Source organism: Callorhinus ursinus, unplaced genomic scaffold, assembly GCF_003265705.2.
Source record: "Callorhinus ursinus isolate GAN/ISIS: 27379988/994484 unplaced genomic scaffold, GSC_fseal_2.0 scaffold4, whole genome shotgun sequence".
Lineage (NCBI taxonomy): Eukaryota > Metazoa > Chordata > Mammalia > Carnivora > Otariidae > Callorhinus > Callorhinus ursinus.
The window spans coordinates 42,594,870-42,610,290 of record NW_027397066.1 but is presented as its reverse complement, the minus strand read 5'-3'; the positions used below and the strand labels follow the sequence as shown (position 1 = coordinate 42,610,290).

Below are 15,421 nucleotides of genomic sequence, written 5' to 3'. Positions count from 1 at the left end.
TTCCAAAAGAAAACCAGCTATGTAAGCTACTACAGTAAGGAATACTGAGAGTCTCAAACGTCGGGTTCAGAAGGGCCCCTTACTCTCCATGACTACAGATAAAAAGATCTCTAACTGACAGCAGTGCAGAACTTACTTGGATAATGTTTGTGCTGAGGATAGGGGAGAATTTTTGGACAGTTTTAAGATGATCGAAACAAACAAACAAAAAGATGATCAAAACACCATATGCCTTTAACAAGCCCATATTCCTACCATTCTCTTCAAAGCAGGGGGCATTTATGTGTGAACAAAGCTGGGGTGACATTCTAAATGCCTACCCTTCTTTTTTTTTCCCCAAATAAGTCAATTTTAATAAGACCCTCTGCACACACATTTGCTACTGAAAATTGAAATAGCACAAAAAAATTTTATTACAATTTTTGAAGACCACAAAATCTAGCATACACATCTGCCCTAATCATGCTCTAACCAAACCACCCAAAGTTTTCTGTGTATTCCTTCTGCACAAGTTACTTGGCTTCCAATTTTTGAGGCTAGGTCTTGTCTTAATGACTTCAGGCCTCTCAAACACACGGGCAACACTCAAAACCTATTAGTGCTTCCTTAGGTCAAATCAAAAGGCGGACGTGTACTGAAGTCATTCAAATGCAAACTACAGGATTCCTCACAAATTATTGGTATGAAGGTAGAAAAGACACAAAAAAGACTTTATAATATCATAGATTACCAAAATATTATAGTTTGCCCTAACACAGAGCAGCTTTCCCAAGCTGCTGCAAAATGATGCTAAAATCACTAGTTAAGAAGAAACCATACAAGAATAAAGTTTATGTTTACATTGGCTCTATGTCATAATTATTCTCCATGCTGGTGTCCTCAGAAAGATCTTTATGATACAGGCAATAATGACAGCGACATCCAAATCTTTCTACTCTTGATTCACCCCCCTCAGCTTCCTTCTGCTGTGGATCGTTCTGAGGCTGGGGCCCCGGGCTGAGGCGGTGCTGGTATTGAATCAGTCGCATCATCCTTGCCATCCTTTCTTTCCGAGCAGTTAACAAAGTCCTTACTCCAGTCCTCCTCCTGCTGCTGCTGAGGATGCGCTCAACCAGCCCCTGGGGTTTCTTCTCTCTGCCCTGCTGCTGGGATGGATATTCTGGTAGAGGGGAAGGGAGTTTGATACTAGAGTCAAGAGTCAATTTACCAAGATTCTTTGTTAATACTTCGGAGATAGTTTGAGAGGCACCTGAGCCTTCCTGGGAATTCTCTTCACTGAGCATCTGAGATGACCCCGGGGCCCAGGTTGGGTAAAGCTGCTTTTGCAAATCCATTGGAAGCCTGGTCACAGACCGAAGCTCCTCCTAGATCTTCGGGGTCCAGTGGGAGGTGATGCTCAAGACTCAACTTGCTACAAAATACCCTGGGAAGAACTTTATGGGCCAGAAAGAGCAAGAAAAACCCAAACTCCTTTGGAGTGGCAAGAGAAAGAACAAACCTCCGCCTACCCTTCTTAAAACAAAACCTTTTACTGTTAGGAAGAAGGGTTCAGACAGTTAAGAATGTCATGAAAGAAATGAAGAGAGTCTAGATCCGTGGGGCACCCACAGTTACAGAGGACAAGAAGAGTGGCCGATTTAAAAAAAAAATGGGGCGCCTGGGTGGCTCAGTCGGTTAAGCGTCTGCCTTCGGCTCAGGTCATGATCCCAGGGCCCTGGGATCAATCCCCACATTGGGCTCCCTGCTCAGCAGGAAGCCTGCTTCTCCCTTTCCCATTCCCTCTGCTTGTGTTCCCTCTCTCACTGTGTCTCTCTCGGTCAAATTAAACAAATAAAAAAATCTTAAAAAAAAACTTACAAGGAAGAGGCAGAAAGATAGGAAGACATATTTCAGAGACCCCCCCCCCTTACCTCACCTCTGCCAAAACAGGATGGCAAGAGTTATCAATAGTTTGTATATTTGTTTGCTTTAAACCAAGTACTCTAGCTACAGTCCCTTTTAATTTATGTACAAAGATTTCCATTACTTGAGTTTGTGTTCAGAGTTCCAAATCCTTGAATTCTGTTAGTAAAGATTTCAGCAAACAAAGCTACGAATTCATCTCAGGTTAAAATATACATTTTGATATTCATAACACATCAGCCAGGGCTTCCTTTAAAAATGCGAGTCTTCCCTACCATAATGCACTATCTATGCAATGTTTAAATAGAATCATGGCCCTTCTTTAAACAACTGTCCTTGGTAGAAATCAATATACACAGATAGGGACGGATACAGATAGAGATGATATAGATTTAGAGATACAGAGAGACAGATATACACAAAGGAACAGATAAGACATAGATATGAGTGCAGATATAGATTTAGATCATTACAAGGAGTGCACAGGGGCATACTAGCCGGGTGGTAAACCAAATGAACCTCAAGCTCATGGCTAAGCCTAGCTGATTAGCGGGGCTGCTGGGAGAAAGCACCACACCATCCTCCACTCTAGGAGCAGGCTCACACCCCAAGGCCATGCCCTCCAGAGGGGCCACCAGCCACGGACTGTGTGGCACTGGGGTTCCTTAGGTCCCAGACCTCCTTGACACAGAGCTCTAGGACTCATCTACTCTACCTTCCTTCCTTCCCTCCTCCATTCGAGGTCACACCCACAATGCAGGCAAACAGCCCTCCCAGGCTCTGCTGGATCCCTCCCCATTTTCTCGCACAGGCTTGTCCCCTCATCAAGCCCTAGCGTGCTTCATCCCATCTTACTCCTGTCTTGGCACCTGCTTTTCACAGGTCGGGAGACAACATCATTAGTATGGAGTTTGCCCCCAAATTTGAATTAAGGAGAAAAAAGCCTACCTAATTAATCAAGAATATATATTTCATTCCATCCGAAAGAATAGCATGGTTATTTGGAAGCTATTAAAATAAACGATAAGCAGCTCCAAGGTACCTAATTAATTTTTGTGTCCCCAACACTTCGCATAGCACCTGACACATAATAAATAAACTGCAAATACTCGTCAAACTTGGTTGAGCTGAGCAGAAATGAAGTCATTTCAGATTTTTTTGCACAATGCCAATAAAACGTGCCCTGATAAAAATATTTTCTAAAACTTAACGCGGTTCCAAAACGTTACCCATATATATTTCTTGATAATGGTCTCACAAGTGACCTTGGTTTAATGTTGTGCGTTCTCTCGTATTTGTCACATTTTCTCCCGTAACTGTTTATCATGTTTATATTTCTCAAGACGCTAATCCAGCTGGCAGGAGGGACAGGACCAGGAGCATGGTGCAGGGGGCCCGCACGGCTCACCTGGCACGTAGATGTAGATGTGCCTGCCTTCGATCTCGGTTTCCTCCGTCTGAGTGTGGTTGTAATAGCAAGTGTACAAGCCTGTGTGCGCCGCCGACGCGTTGACCACCTCCAGCACGGTCACAAAAAGGCCACTGTTGTTTTCCTCATTTCTGATTTCCACATTGGGGTTCTCTTCTTCAGACATGGGGTACTGCCAGCTCACTTCACTCTCCCCAAAGCATCTCAGAGAAAAGGATGAATTCAGCTGCACGACCTTTTCATTTTCGTTCGGGAGGATAGACGGTAATGAAAGCTGGCAGAGGATTAGGCTGGGCCCTGTAAAAGGAAACAGGCTCTGAATAGGGCGCAGCCAGAAAGGACAGTCTCACCCAGAGAACCGAGAGGAGCCAACAGCAGCGGCTTACGGCAACAATGACCGTTTCTGCGCCAAAATCCGTTAGCCTGGATGCCCATGAAAGGCTCCCCATTATAACAGCCGCTGCATCTGCTGAGAGCAGCAAATGCTCCAGAGGCCTCAAAAGCCCCACCAAACCCTGAGAGTCATCCCAGCAAACACTCAGATGGAAGAGGACGCCTGATTCCAATTCCATATTTCAGACTCTTGTGTGTGACCATAAAATATCCCAAGAGGGCAGAGACGCGAGCACATATGGGTTCTTTATTGTCCACATTCCCTGCAGATACTCCCCTTAGTACGAAGTGGGGTGAGAACCAGGGCAGGGAGACTGCAAGAGGCACAAAGCAGGTCTGTGTTCAAGAATCGTGTCTTTTCCATTCCTCACAACACTCCGGCATGCTTTCTCGCTTAATTTAATTTAATTTATTTATTTTTAAGTAGGCTCCACACCCAATGTGGGGCTTGAACTCATGACCCTGAGATTAAGAGTCTCGTGCTCTACTGCCTAAGCCAGCCAAGCGCCCCTGGATTTTAATTTTTAAATTAAGAATACTTAAATACTTAATACTTAAATACTTAAATTTTTAAGGTAAGACTACTTAAAGAAAACTCTAAGTTCGTCTTAGAACCTAAAATTTCAGTCCAGTTTTCCCTGTCTATAAAACCGACAGAAGAGATATTATGACTTATTTATTAATCTGTGGTCTCTAATCTCCTTTGGAGCCCAATGTGGGAACCCCACCCAACTTCACTATGCACCCACTATGACTCTTGCAGCCTCAGGCCGGGGTCATAAGTGCATCCGGTCACCTATCCTCCTGCAGGTGGGGTATACTTGGTGGTGTTTGGAACTACCGAACCCTTGCTTAAGGCTAACATGCCCATACAGGTAAGCCCTACAGACACTAACAGACTTAAGTTAACTCCTCAGACCAGAAAAACATTGGGTTCATGGTGAACATCTGTGATGTATAAACATCTGGATGAAAACCAAAAAAATGCCAATAAATATTTCCACAAATGGTCCAAGTAGTAGCCTCCTGGTAGAAAAACGTTAGTAAGATTTCCCAAGAGTCAAGTATTCTACCAATCAGATTCTAAGGGAAAAAGTGGCTCTAAGATTTTTCCAGCAATTTAAGCATCTTCCACTTAAGACAGGTATGACACCCTGGACATGAATTTTCCATCGTTTATTTCCTTCGAACATTCACGAACGTCTCCGGAAATCCATGTCCCAGGAAAAAGAAAAGAGCAGTGGGCAAATTTAGGCAATTATTCCTACCACGTTTCAATGCCAGGATTATACATATACTAAAATTGCCACTGGTGAACATTCCTTTTGAACTGGAGTTAGCTCGATCCAGCAAAGGGAACTGAAGGTTTGTGGTCATTCTAGATAACTTCTCAACATTTTCGACTTCCCTCCCCTCTTTTGGACTGTGTTTGCACAGCGCAGGGAATACACTCCCGGAGCACAGAACTTAGAAGGCAAGGGTTCCCCCAGAACAGTGAAGTCAGAGAGTATTGGGATCCTTACCTGTGAGGAGACAGCCTAAGATCAGGAGGGCCGGAAGGGAAGTCCCCATCGTTCCGGAAAACTGGAAAATCAAACATCAAACAGAAGCAGTGTTAGCCAATAAATCCACCGGTGAGCCTCGTTCCTTTTGTGCTTTGCAATATGGAAAACATTAATAGCATCACTTTAGTCAAAAACACCTTGCTTTAAGATTCATGGTTAAAGCAGTTAAGATACCTAAAAAAGAATCCCATAGCCCAATGGGAGCCCAAGATCATGACAGGAGCCATCTGAAGCTGAAACCCTTTTGGATTGCACGCAGCTTTCAAATTCCAAAAAGTCTGGCTTTTATGGTCTCAGAATGCATCCAAGAGTATAAGAGAACTGTTCCTTTTAATCCACTGAAATTAAGAATGTGAAAAACAAGCACCCACGTATTTACTCAAATTCCAAACTGCAACTATTTTCGCTCAAAATAGGTTGTCATTTGCTTTGTGTTTCACTACAGAGAGTACGTGAAGCTCAACCACTACCTTTGGAAAAGATGCTTGGGCTACAACAAATATCTTTATATTGACAAGCCATTCTGATCTCGAGTTTTTTGAAAGTCAAAACCCATGTCAATTGGAGGACGTCCCTTTGCCATGCACGGGCCCCTAGTAGGCTCAGGACCCACTGCACTCACAGTCGGGCTGACCAAGGTACGGGGAGCCCAGGGCACAAGGCATGAAAGGAGCAGTGAAGAAGGTGAGGTGGGGAGAGGAAACAGGGAGAAAAGTGTGCCTAAATGTCTGTGTTTTGGGAGCTGTGGTAAACCACCCAATAAAATTCAGTAGAGACCTGGAGAAACCAAGTCTTTGACTCCAATTGCCTGCTGCAAAATCTGAGGAATGAAAGAGAAGTGGGGAGAGACTGAAACCGAATGTCATAAGACACAAGCAGGGAAAGGGAGGGAAAATTAAGAGGGACCCAAGGAGCCCCAAGGTGAAGCCATGGAACAGTCTATTCTGGTCAATCCCATGAAACGGCCCCTTTTTCCTTATCTTTTTCTTTTCATGCACATCCCCACTCGCCTTATTTTATCTCCTCCCCATCACTTCCCACATGAAGTCACTGATTTCGTGATCTGACTGAAGTCAATGAAAGACCTGCGCACAGGCGTACAGGTGTGGACGCTGCGAAGCACCCAAGTTTCGAATGGAGAGGCCCTACAGAGGGGCCCCCAGGGGGGGTGCAAGCTTTAGAATATCCCATTAAAAAAAATCACCTAAGGCTTTTCCTGGGATGTCCTGGGTCCCTACCTTGCTCAAAACCCCAACACATGAAATGGAAGGACTTAATAGGATTTAATTTTTTCCATCACTAGCTTTGGAAACTAAGATGTGTGTTCATGATTCTTGAGTAAATTGGCCTAAAACAAACAAACCAAGAAAACACAGGAAAAAAAAAAAAAAGAAGCTCCATGTATGCCTGTGGTTAGCCTCTGATCGTGCATTTTTGCTTTCAGGTGGCCCATATGCACAAATCAGATTTCTGCTTCATTGAATTCTACCTGGAAAATGGAGCAGGAAGACAGACAGAGTGAAAGGCAGAATGCTGGCCACGGTGGGGGGTGGGGAGGAGGGTTGGACAGGAAAAAAAATGCTAAATCTGTAGGCCGTGTCTATTAACAATAACCCTGAGACATATTCGATTTTAGGAAGTGCCAGCTGAGCCTCAGAGAAGTTTAGCAAGTCACCCCAAGTCACACAGCGGGTGCTAAAACCAGAATTCTAACCCGAAGTCTGTGTGATGCAAAAGCCATGCCCTCTCCAATTCACCATATGGTCTCCCTCAAGGGAAGGTCAGTGCTTCAGCCTTGCGTGTCCCCTCCCTCCCCCTCCCAGCACTATTTCCTAATGCAAACTGGGGCCCTTCTTCCCTTCTCTGCTCACCCTAGTGAGAGAGGTACAGTTGCGGCGCTGTGAACCCAAACGCAATTTGCACAATGCTGGCTGGCTGATGGCTTCTGAGGCTCCTGGCATGTGCCCGGGAGGCGGGGGGTGGCGGGTATTTTGCAGGGTTTCCTCACTGCTGTGGTGACGGGCACAGTGGGCCCCAGAGCCAGGCTGGCCAGCCTGATTTACCACAATTAGCAGTAACGGCCTGTGTGTTTGTACATATAAATATCAGCCTCCCACTGATAATCCACTTAGCCAACTTCAAAGGAGCCCTCCAGAGCCAGCTTGATGTCTTGGGTTTTATCACATTTATATCCTGCATTTCTTTAGCAGGGCTTGCCAATGATGCATCTTTAAAGCATTCCGAGCTTGAGAGAAGGGCTCTGAGGAGCGTTTTGCCCCCGGCCAGCCCCACCAGCTTGCCTTCTGTGCATCCAGACACGGTGGCCCTGCTGCTAGGGAGGAGAATTTACTGACAGACAACGTGGGCAGTGAAAGCAGGGCCTCAGAGCCAGCGGTAATGATGCAAACACTGAGACTCTACATGTGTTTGCCGAAGATTTCAAACCCCCTTCTCTGATAAGAGAAGTTCCCTGGCTAGAAACCCAGGCGTATTTGTGAAGTTTCATGTCATGACTCATCTGTAACTCAGACAATTGCGTCGTGAATAATTGCAGCGTATTTGCCCTACAGGGAGGTAATGGAAAACAACAGGAGAGAATAGCCTCCCTGCCTATTGGCCATGTAGTGAGGATCTCGAGGAGTCCAGCTCGTTATTTCCCGGGCTTTTCCACTCGGGGAGTAAACGTTCATCCTTAATCAGTGATCCCTATCCTGGAGCATATCCAAAAGTTAGATGCGCAAACACAAGTAACTGAGGTTACAAACTCAGAGAAATGAGCCAGCAAGAACAAATCACTTTGCAAGGAGAGCAACGGACTTCATCCAAATCTGTTTTTAAAAAATCACAATCATGTCTTCTCATGCCAGCTACAAGTTGGGTTTCAGGCTCCATCCTCTATAACCACAATGCAAAAAGCGCTGCCAAGAGCGAGAGAAACAAGGAGGGAAAAGAGATGTCTGCCACGTTCACTCTCAGGCAAGTGACCTATGGTCCCCCCACCCATGGCGTTCTCTTGTCTTTCTCATTCCTTCTCTCCGAAGTATAATGGAAATCACTTTGGACTAGGTTCATCCCAGTCGGACGCTTAGTCCATCTCTCTGAACCTCCGGCTCTTCTTCTATAAAGGGGGATTAATAACACCTGACTTGCTGGTTTGCTTTACCACGTTATTATAAAGACTAAGTTATAGTTAAGTCAAAAGTGCTTTAGAAACCACAGCCATTGGTTTTCATATCGACTCTTTTCCTGCAGACTCCTAAGATGTTTTATAAAGATTTTATTTATGATTTATTTGAGAGAGTGTGTGCATGAGGGGGAGGGGCAGAGGGAGAGACAGAGAATCCCAAGCAGACTCTGTGCTCAGCACGGAGCTAATGTAGCGCTTGATCTCACAACCCCGAGATCACGACCTGAGCTGAAATCAAGAGTTGTACGGATGCTCGACCGACTGTGGCACCCAGGCAGCAGCCCCCCCCCCCCAAGATGTCTGAGACGACGGGGATGTCAGAGTAACTCCTTCAACTTCTACTTACTGAGAAGGTCAGGCCCAGAGGCCTTTGGACTTGCCCTTCATCAGCTGCATATTGGAGAGGTGGATCTAGACTTAGGTTTAACAAAGGCCTGATGAAACATCAAGGCTGTTTTAACTTGAACCAATATATACGGTGGCGTAAAACAGAAAAAGAAATCTGTTTGTAGCCACCGTCCTTAATGGGCTGCCACCCCTGTTCCTGCAAACAGAAGTGAAGAGCCTTGAAGGGCAACTCAATAACCAAAGACAATGTGCTAAGCTAGAGAGTAAACAGAGCTTGGGCACTATTTCCAGAAATGAGAGCACACTAGCCTTCTCAGAAAGCCAGAGAGCTAACTTCCCGATCGCCAAGGGCTCAACGCATCCCGCCACTGAGCCACTGAATCTTGAATTTCACCCCACCCTGGCATGATTAAAGGCCACAGGAGACTCTCTCACAGTCCCCAAAGCCACTGACAACTTCCAGATTCAGATTCCCGAGGTTCGGTTAATTTCGGCTCTAAGTTAATTCTAACTGTGAAAATTACATGTCCTGCTTTTTCCCTGTGACAAATGTTGTACTCCATCTCGTAACTTCAGCCCTGGCAATCCAAATGTTGGCCTACACTGGTGGCAACTTCATGGAGGGTGTGTTTACCAGGATCTGCACCCCACCAGACGCTGTTTTGCTGTTTTGATCTCTCTGTGCTCCATCAGACATTCCAATAATGGGTGGTGGCTGGAGTATTCTTACACGGGAGCATTTTATGGGACAATCTGAGCCTGTAAACCCTTCTGCTCTTCCTGCACCAGATATTTAGCCATAGAAGACTGAAATGACACTTCCTTTTGATTGTCACCAAACTGGTGTGACTCCTAATGAGACAACCTTGGGTGTAGTCGCTTATAGTGCACTTGAACTCAAGATCACCAAGCTCCCAACTCCAGCACTTCACTCATAAAGGGATATGCAAATATCTGCCTAGCTTCTTCACAGACTTGCTCTGATAGATGTGGTAGGTCCGCACTTTGCTCATTACACAAATGCAAAGAACGAACTAAGGTGAAAAACTACACAAAGGTCCACAAAACAAACGTGGCCAGCCCAGTGATTCTTGCAGCTCTGTAGTAAAAAGAAACTAGTCATCATCTTCCACTTGGTCCTACCAGGCAGAAAATGCATCTTCCTCATGCCACAACTTGCTTCGAATCTCCACGAAGCCCATTCCCACAGAGGCTCGTTGCAGTTCTTAAGTGTGGCCAGCAGATGACAGTGTTGGCCCAAGGACGTGCGTCCCGGGGTCCGTGGAGACACAGACGCTGCTGGAAGTTCTGTGCTCAAGTGTCCCAAATCTTAACTTCCAATCTCTTCCTTTCTTGGATCGTACTTTTAGGTGTCGTGGTGACCTCAGTTCAGAGCCCACAGAATGGAAGCAGGAATAGGGAAACTGTTGCCGAAAATGCTTCACTGTCCTCGGGGTCCCAGGAGAATTCGGTGAGGGCCAGGCACCAGCACGGTCTCTGCGAACGAGTCCGCTAGGGCAGCGGGGCCTCGGGAGCCCTCAAGACGGCGCTGCCACCCCAGGCCGCACAGGTTCAGAGGGTTGGGCAGGAGAAGCCACTCGAGAGGAGGTCGGGGATCCAGGGCTTTGTTTCCCCGACGCTCTCCCCACCCCGGGGATGGCGCCCACCCGCAGGAGGGAAACCACCTGGGCCGCGCCGGGTGGCGACCTCGACGCCGCAGCCCTAGCCACGCAGCCCGATCTGTTCGCAGGCCGTTGTCACCCCTCGTAAACCCGCTCGGCGGGGGGGGCGCGACGGCCGGGCAGCCGGGAACCGCGGGCTGATTGGAAACGACTGTTCCCGTTGCTCAATAGCGTAGGGTCGTAAAACAAACAAACAGCCAGGGGCCGCCCACGCGGCAGGGGACCTAGCGAGGGGCCTCAAACGTCGGCTGCTACCCACCCCCCCCCAAAGCGCCCGGCGCCTCTTACCCTCCGCCTTCCTCCGCTTGTCCCACCCTCAATCACGACGACGCCCCCAGCCCATCCCCAAACCCTGCACCCCGCCCCTCTCTCTCCCCCAGCGCTTCCCGAGCCACACACACCTGCCTGCAGGCGTCTATCCGAGGTCTCCGGCCGCGGCAAAGGTGATAGCGTCGGTCGGCCCGGGGCCTTCGGGCTCAGCGCTGCACTCCGAGCGCCAGAGGCAGGAGAGCCGGGAGGCGCACGCTCCGGAAGGCCACTAGAGGGCGCAGCAGCCCCGCGAATCTTACCCGGCTCGCCGGCTCGCTGGCCCGCCCGCCGCCGGCTGCTCAGGCTCCCGGTCCCCTACAGCGCAGTCCGGCCCGGCAGCTCCACCACCTTCGCCGGGGACGTTCCTCACGGTCCCGCCTCCTGCCCCGCTGCCCCCACACGACCCCGCGCCGGCCGCTTCCCTTCCCGCCGTCCCCACGCCCTCGGCCGCTCTGTCACTCCGGGGTTGGTGGCGACGACCTCCCGCTCGGTCGGAGTTTAGCGTCCCTATCGGCCGCACTCCCGGCCTCAGAGCTGCAGCGGCCGCGGCGCCCCAGGCACGAAGCTGGGCGTTTGCATTGTTTTCGGCGGAGACCTGAGAGGTGGCTGGGAGGGGTGGAGGGAGAGGGGCCGGGGGGTGGTTTAGGGTTACAGTCGCGCGCCAGCGCCTCCTATGGGCCCTAAAGCGACACGGCCGCGGGCAGCTGCTGGCGGAGAAGGCCTCGGGGCGCTGAGACTGCGACCCCTCGTCTTTAAAGAACTGGGCCTCCCCCTGCGCCCCCCCAGCCCGATGCTCGCTTCTGCCCCGGCAGCCCAGCGCACACTCGCGCCCACAAGCGCCCCTCGCTTCCCTTTCTCGGGGAAGGGGAGAACTGCAGTTGGCTGGGAGGGGAGCGCCCCAAATCCGAGGTTCTCTTTAGCTACTCCAATCTATTTTTCCAACCAATTCCTGGCTCCCTGTTCAGTTTAAAACAAAAGGAAATGCCGCAGAGCCACTTCAGCAAAAGACATGCACCGGCAGAGCTCGGACTAGAGCTCAGTAGAGAAAAGCAATTTGCCCGGAGCCTGCATCCCGCGCGGGACCTCCCCCCTCGCACCCCGACGGCTGATGCTGCGCGTGGGCCCCTCGAAGCCAAACTCAAGGGACGCTGAGAGCCGCACCTTTCAATCACCGAGCAGGCTTTAGCTTTTCCCCCAGAACTGCCACTCGTCCATCAGCAACATGTGACCCTGTCGCAGCTCCCCGGAGGCCGGAGGGAGTCCCACCCGCTGGACTCCGCAGGAAGGCGCTGGCCACCACGTCCGCAGGACGCGTCCAGGCGCTGCGCGCCGCCCACGGCCGGTCCCCAGGAGGCACAAAACGGGCCCGCCTCGGCGCCAGACGCGTTTGCAGCTGGAAAGCCCGGCCCGTTGCCCCTCCCCCTGCACCCCTCCCCAGTCCGCGCCCCAAGAAGAAAGCAGACCTGGGGCCGGGAGCCGGGGTTCTGCTTCGAGTCCCTCTATGTCCAACTAAGGACTGGTGCAAGGGCCGAGGGTCAGCTACCCGCTCCTTCCCGCTGCCGACCCCCTCACCTCCTCTTTCTGCCTCCCCCCTCCCCCACCCCCCACCCCCGCTGTGGGGACTCACCCAAAGCTACACTTGGGTCAAACCAAACACAAGACTGTGTAAGAGCCTCGAAGCAGAGACTGACTTAGGTCTCTAGTTTGACCAGGGTGTCAAAGCGAAGATGGACAGGCCCTCGCCTGTCGGCCTGTCGGGGAGCGGAGGAAGGGCGCCTTTATCATGGGAGAGTGGAAAGAGGGCAAGCAAGAGGAAAGGAGGAAACCAAGAGGAAAGGAAAACAGGGAAGAGATGCAAAGCAGGAGCGCCAGGGTCCGAGTGGTCAGAGGCGGGTAAAGGGTGGGGGATGTTAAAACCAGAGCCACCGGGGCTGCGGATGAGGTGCGCAAGCCGGGGGTGCCTCTGCCTGCCCTCCAGCAGCCCGGACGCTCGCTGGGCTCCGGGGTGTTAGTCCCGGGAGCTGTGCGGCTGATTGTCCTGCCCGTATGCTCCGGATGTCTCCCTGCTCTAAAAAGCTGCTTAGTTCTGGTCGCAAGCGACTGCGGCAAGCCGAGTCGGTCCAAAACGTTGAGCAATTCGGCTGCGGAGCCAAAAAGCCATTTCCCACACGGCGCAGCCCGGGGCTTTTCCAGGCAGCTGGGCCGGGCTCGGGGCAGTCCGGACCTGATAAAGGCCATCCACGCTCTCTCTCCAGCCCGGATTTGCCTCTCAGCCTGGCAGATGGAGTGAGTGGCAAGTTCTTCCAGGCACTCGTTCTGCAAACCTAAGGTCTTAGCAGGGCTAGGGAAGCAGAGAGAGGGACGGGCGCTCCGGCTGCTGGAAGGACGCACAGCCAACAGACAGCCCAACACTTCTTCCCGTCGGAGACGCTTGGCCAGGGCACTGGCAGCTCCCGCACACCTGGCCAGGCGGTCGGGTTCCTGGCTCTTAGGGCTGTCGTACTCGGGTCCCTCTGGCTCTGAGCTGGCTGCGACCCTTTCCCAACAGAACCGCTGATCCCATTTGTTTCCGAGCCAAGCGGACGCCGCCCGTTCCCCGGGCAGTGCCGGGATGGGGACAGACGAAGGAGGAAGGAGGGGCGCGAGGAGACTGCGCCGAAGCAGGCAGGGAGGCCGGCGCAAAGAGCGCAGGAGGCACTTGGAGAGGATGAAGCAGCGCAGGGCGAGCGCAGGCGGCGAGTGCCACCCATCCCCGCGAGGAAAGGGACACGCAAGGCGGGGGGGGGGGGTCTTGAGCTCAGGTGCCCGGAGGGAGGTGGTGAGGTCGGTTCGCCTACCACCTTTCTCTTACCTGGGAACCAAGTTTCTCCGTTCTCAGTCGTCCCTAACTCCCCCAAGAGAAGTTCTGCACTTTTCTGGCGATTTTCCTTCTTTCCTTCCTGTGGCCGGGACTGGGCAGCAGTAGAGCCCCGGCCTTTGCAAAAAAAACAAAACAAAACAAAAAAAAAAAAACAAAAAACGATTCCACCGAGGAAAGGGGGCGCGAGGAGACGAGTGGGGGTGGGGACCACAGCGCACAATGGGGGCCCCTTGGAGAGCCGGACGAAATTCCTCAAATCCCACTTGCTGGAATGCGAGGCGACGGCGACTTCTTCACTCGGGGCCAAATGTGTTTGTCATTACTCCAGACCGCCTGCCCGCCCGCGCCGCCTTCGCCCCCGCACTAGGGCGCACAACCCCAGCGCACTGCGGGACTGGCGCCCGCTCTCCCTCTCACTTCACTGATCCCGCAAACCGCTGGGGAGTCCCTCAAACCCTCGCCCAGGTCCGCGCCCCCTCTGCTCGTCTTGCAGCCGCCACGGTTGTGCTGTGTCTGGCCGCGGCTCGCACCCGGCGCTCTGCGCCGTCCAGTAATTACGCGCCCTCGGCCGGCGCCATGTGCCCCCGGCTGGCACCCAAGGCCCGGCCCTCTCCAGCCGAGCCCTTCACGCCTCCCCTCCTCGCAACCCCTTCCGCGCCCGACTCGGCGCTCTTCTCCCTCCACCTCCCCCAGCCCCCCAGCCGCGCTCCACACCACCGACTGCAGCGCTGTCCCGCCAAACCGCGGGCGAGGAATGAAAATACTCATTAAAAACCTGTCGCCTTCCAGGACCTACTGCCAAAAAGAGGGCAAACACCTCTGCCCCCACTCCCAGCATTACTTGGTGCTCGTCCCAGTATACACGAATACCACCCCCAACCCCAAAAGAAACCTCAAAAATGTAAGCCTAAACAATTTCTTTGGGAGGCTACAGAGTTGTTAGAAAAACACGGCTTTTAAAAATAGGTCTGGAAAATGTGTTTTTTTTTTTAATCCCTAGACTTTCTAACTCTATGGTTATCTTTCTTCCAAGTGAAGTTTATTCAAAATAAATGACTCTCTGGACGCACAGCTGGAATTCAACTCCATTTTTTCCCTCATCGCCCAACGTTTGAGTGAAGTTACTTCTTTTCTAGCCCCAGGGGCCTGATCAGGGACTTCTTAGAAACAAAAATCATTTTTTCTCCTTCCTTACCTTCTCCTCCTATGTCAATTCGTAATGAAAATCCTACATAGGGAGTAAACAGTGTCCACGGCTTCCAGCACTCTCCTGAAGTCCCCTCCTCTGTTTTTCTCCCTCTAGCTCCAACTGTAATGGGCTCAAAAACCGCGTTTTGTAATTGATTCAACGTTATAGTCCATCCTTCTAAAACTAATCATTTGCTCTAAGTAAATAGCTGTCAGGAAATGAAGCGCCCCCCCCCCTTGGCCTCTTCAAAATAAAAGTTTTCTCGAACTCCGTGCTCTCTGAATCTCCACGCAGCCAGATTGCGCCTTCGCTTTTTGCTCTTACGCAATCAGGGGGTCCAACCCCAACCCCCAGACTTCGACAACAACTGGGGGGCGGGGAGAAGCAGACCAGATGGGGTGGGGGTGGTGGAAGGGGGAGGTGCTGATGTTCTGCCGGGAAAGAGGTTCGTGAAAATACAAATTGCCCATCATTTCCAGAAGGAGTTTGCCTCCTGATTTAGGGGGATATTTTCCAACGCTGCTATACTGCTTTGCATTCTCTTTGAAAGAAAGAAA

General features: G+C 51.0%; 2 protein-coding genes across 5 annotated transcripts in view; both read right to left on the bottom strand.

Moving 5' to 3' along the window:
• Positions 1-15,151, bottom strand: part of PDGFRA (platelet derived growth factor receptor alpha) — a 45,702-nt gene extending 30,551 nt beyond the window's left edge. For 2 of the 4 annotated variants that reach the window (XR_012377916.1, XM_025887333.2), the window contains exons 1-3: positions 14,871-15,151; positions 5,248-5,308; positions 3,311-3,628 (exon numbers count right to left, since the gene is read on the bottom strand). Coding sequence is in view for 3 of the 4 variants with exons in the window: in XM_025887333.2 (XP_025743118.1) it covers positions 3,311-3,628; positions 5,248-5,296 (367 nt within the window). In the remaining variant the exon portion in view is untranslated. Of the gene's footprint in view, positions 1-3,310; positions 3,629-5,247; positions 5,309-10,907; positions 11,247-13,666; positions 13,789-14,870 lie in introns of those variants that run through there. The other 2 variants (XM_073891687.1, XM_073891689.1) reach the window with 2 other exon arrangements.
• Positions 404-1,559, bottom strand: LOC141372604 (developmental pluripotency-associated protein 3-like). Its single transcript, XM_073891690.1, has one exon. It carries the CDS (start codon positions 1,332-1,334, stop codon positions 837-839), a length of 498 nt encoding a protein of 165 aa, XP_073747791.1. The 5' UTR covers positions 1,335-1,559; the 3' UTR covers positions 404-836.
• Positions 15,152-15,421: the final 270 nt, after the last annotated feature.

What these genes read in the sequence shown, in the direction of transcription:
- LOC141372604 (XM_073891690.1), bottom strand. Translation starts at nt 1,334, where the DNA reads ATGGATTTGCAAAAGCAGCTTTACCCAACCTGGGCCCCGGGGTCATCT.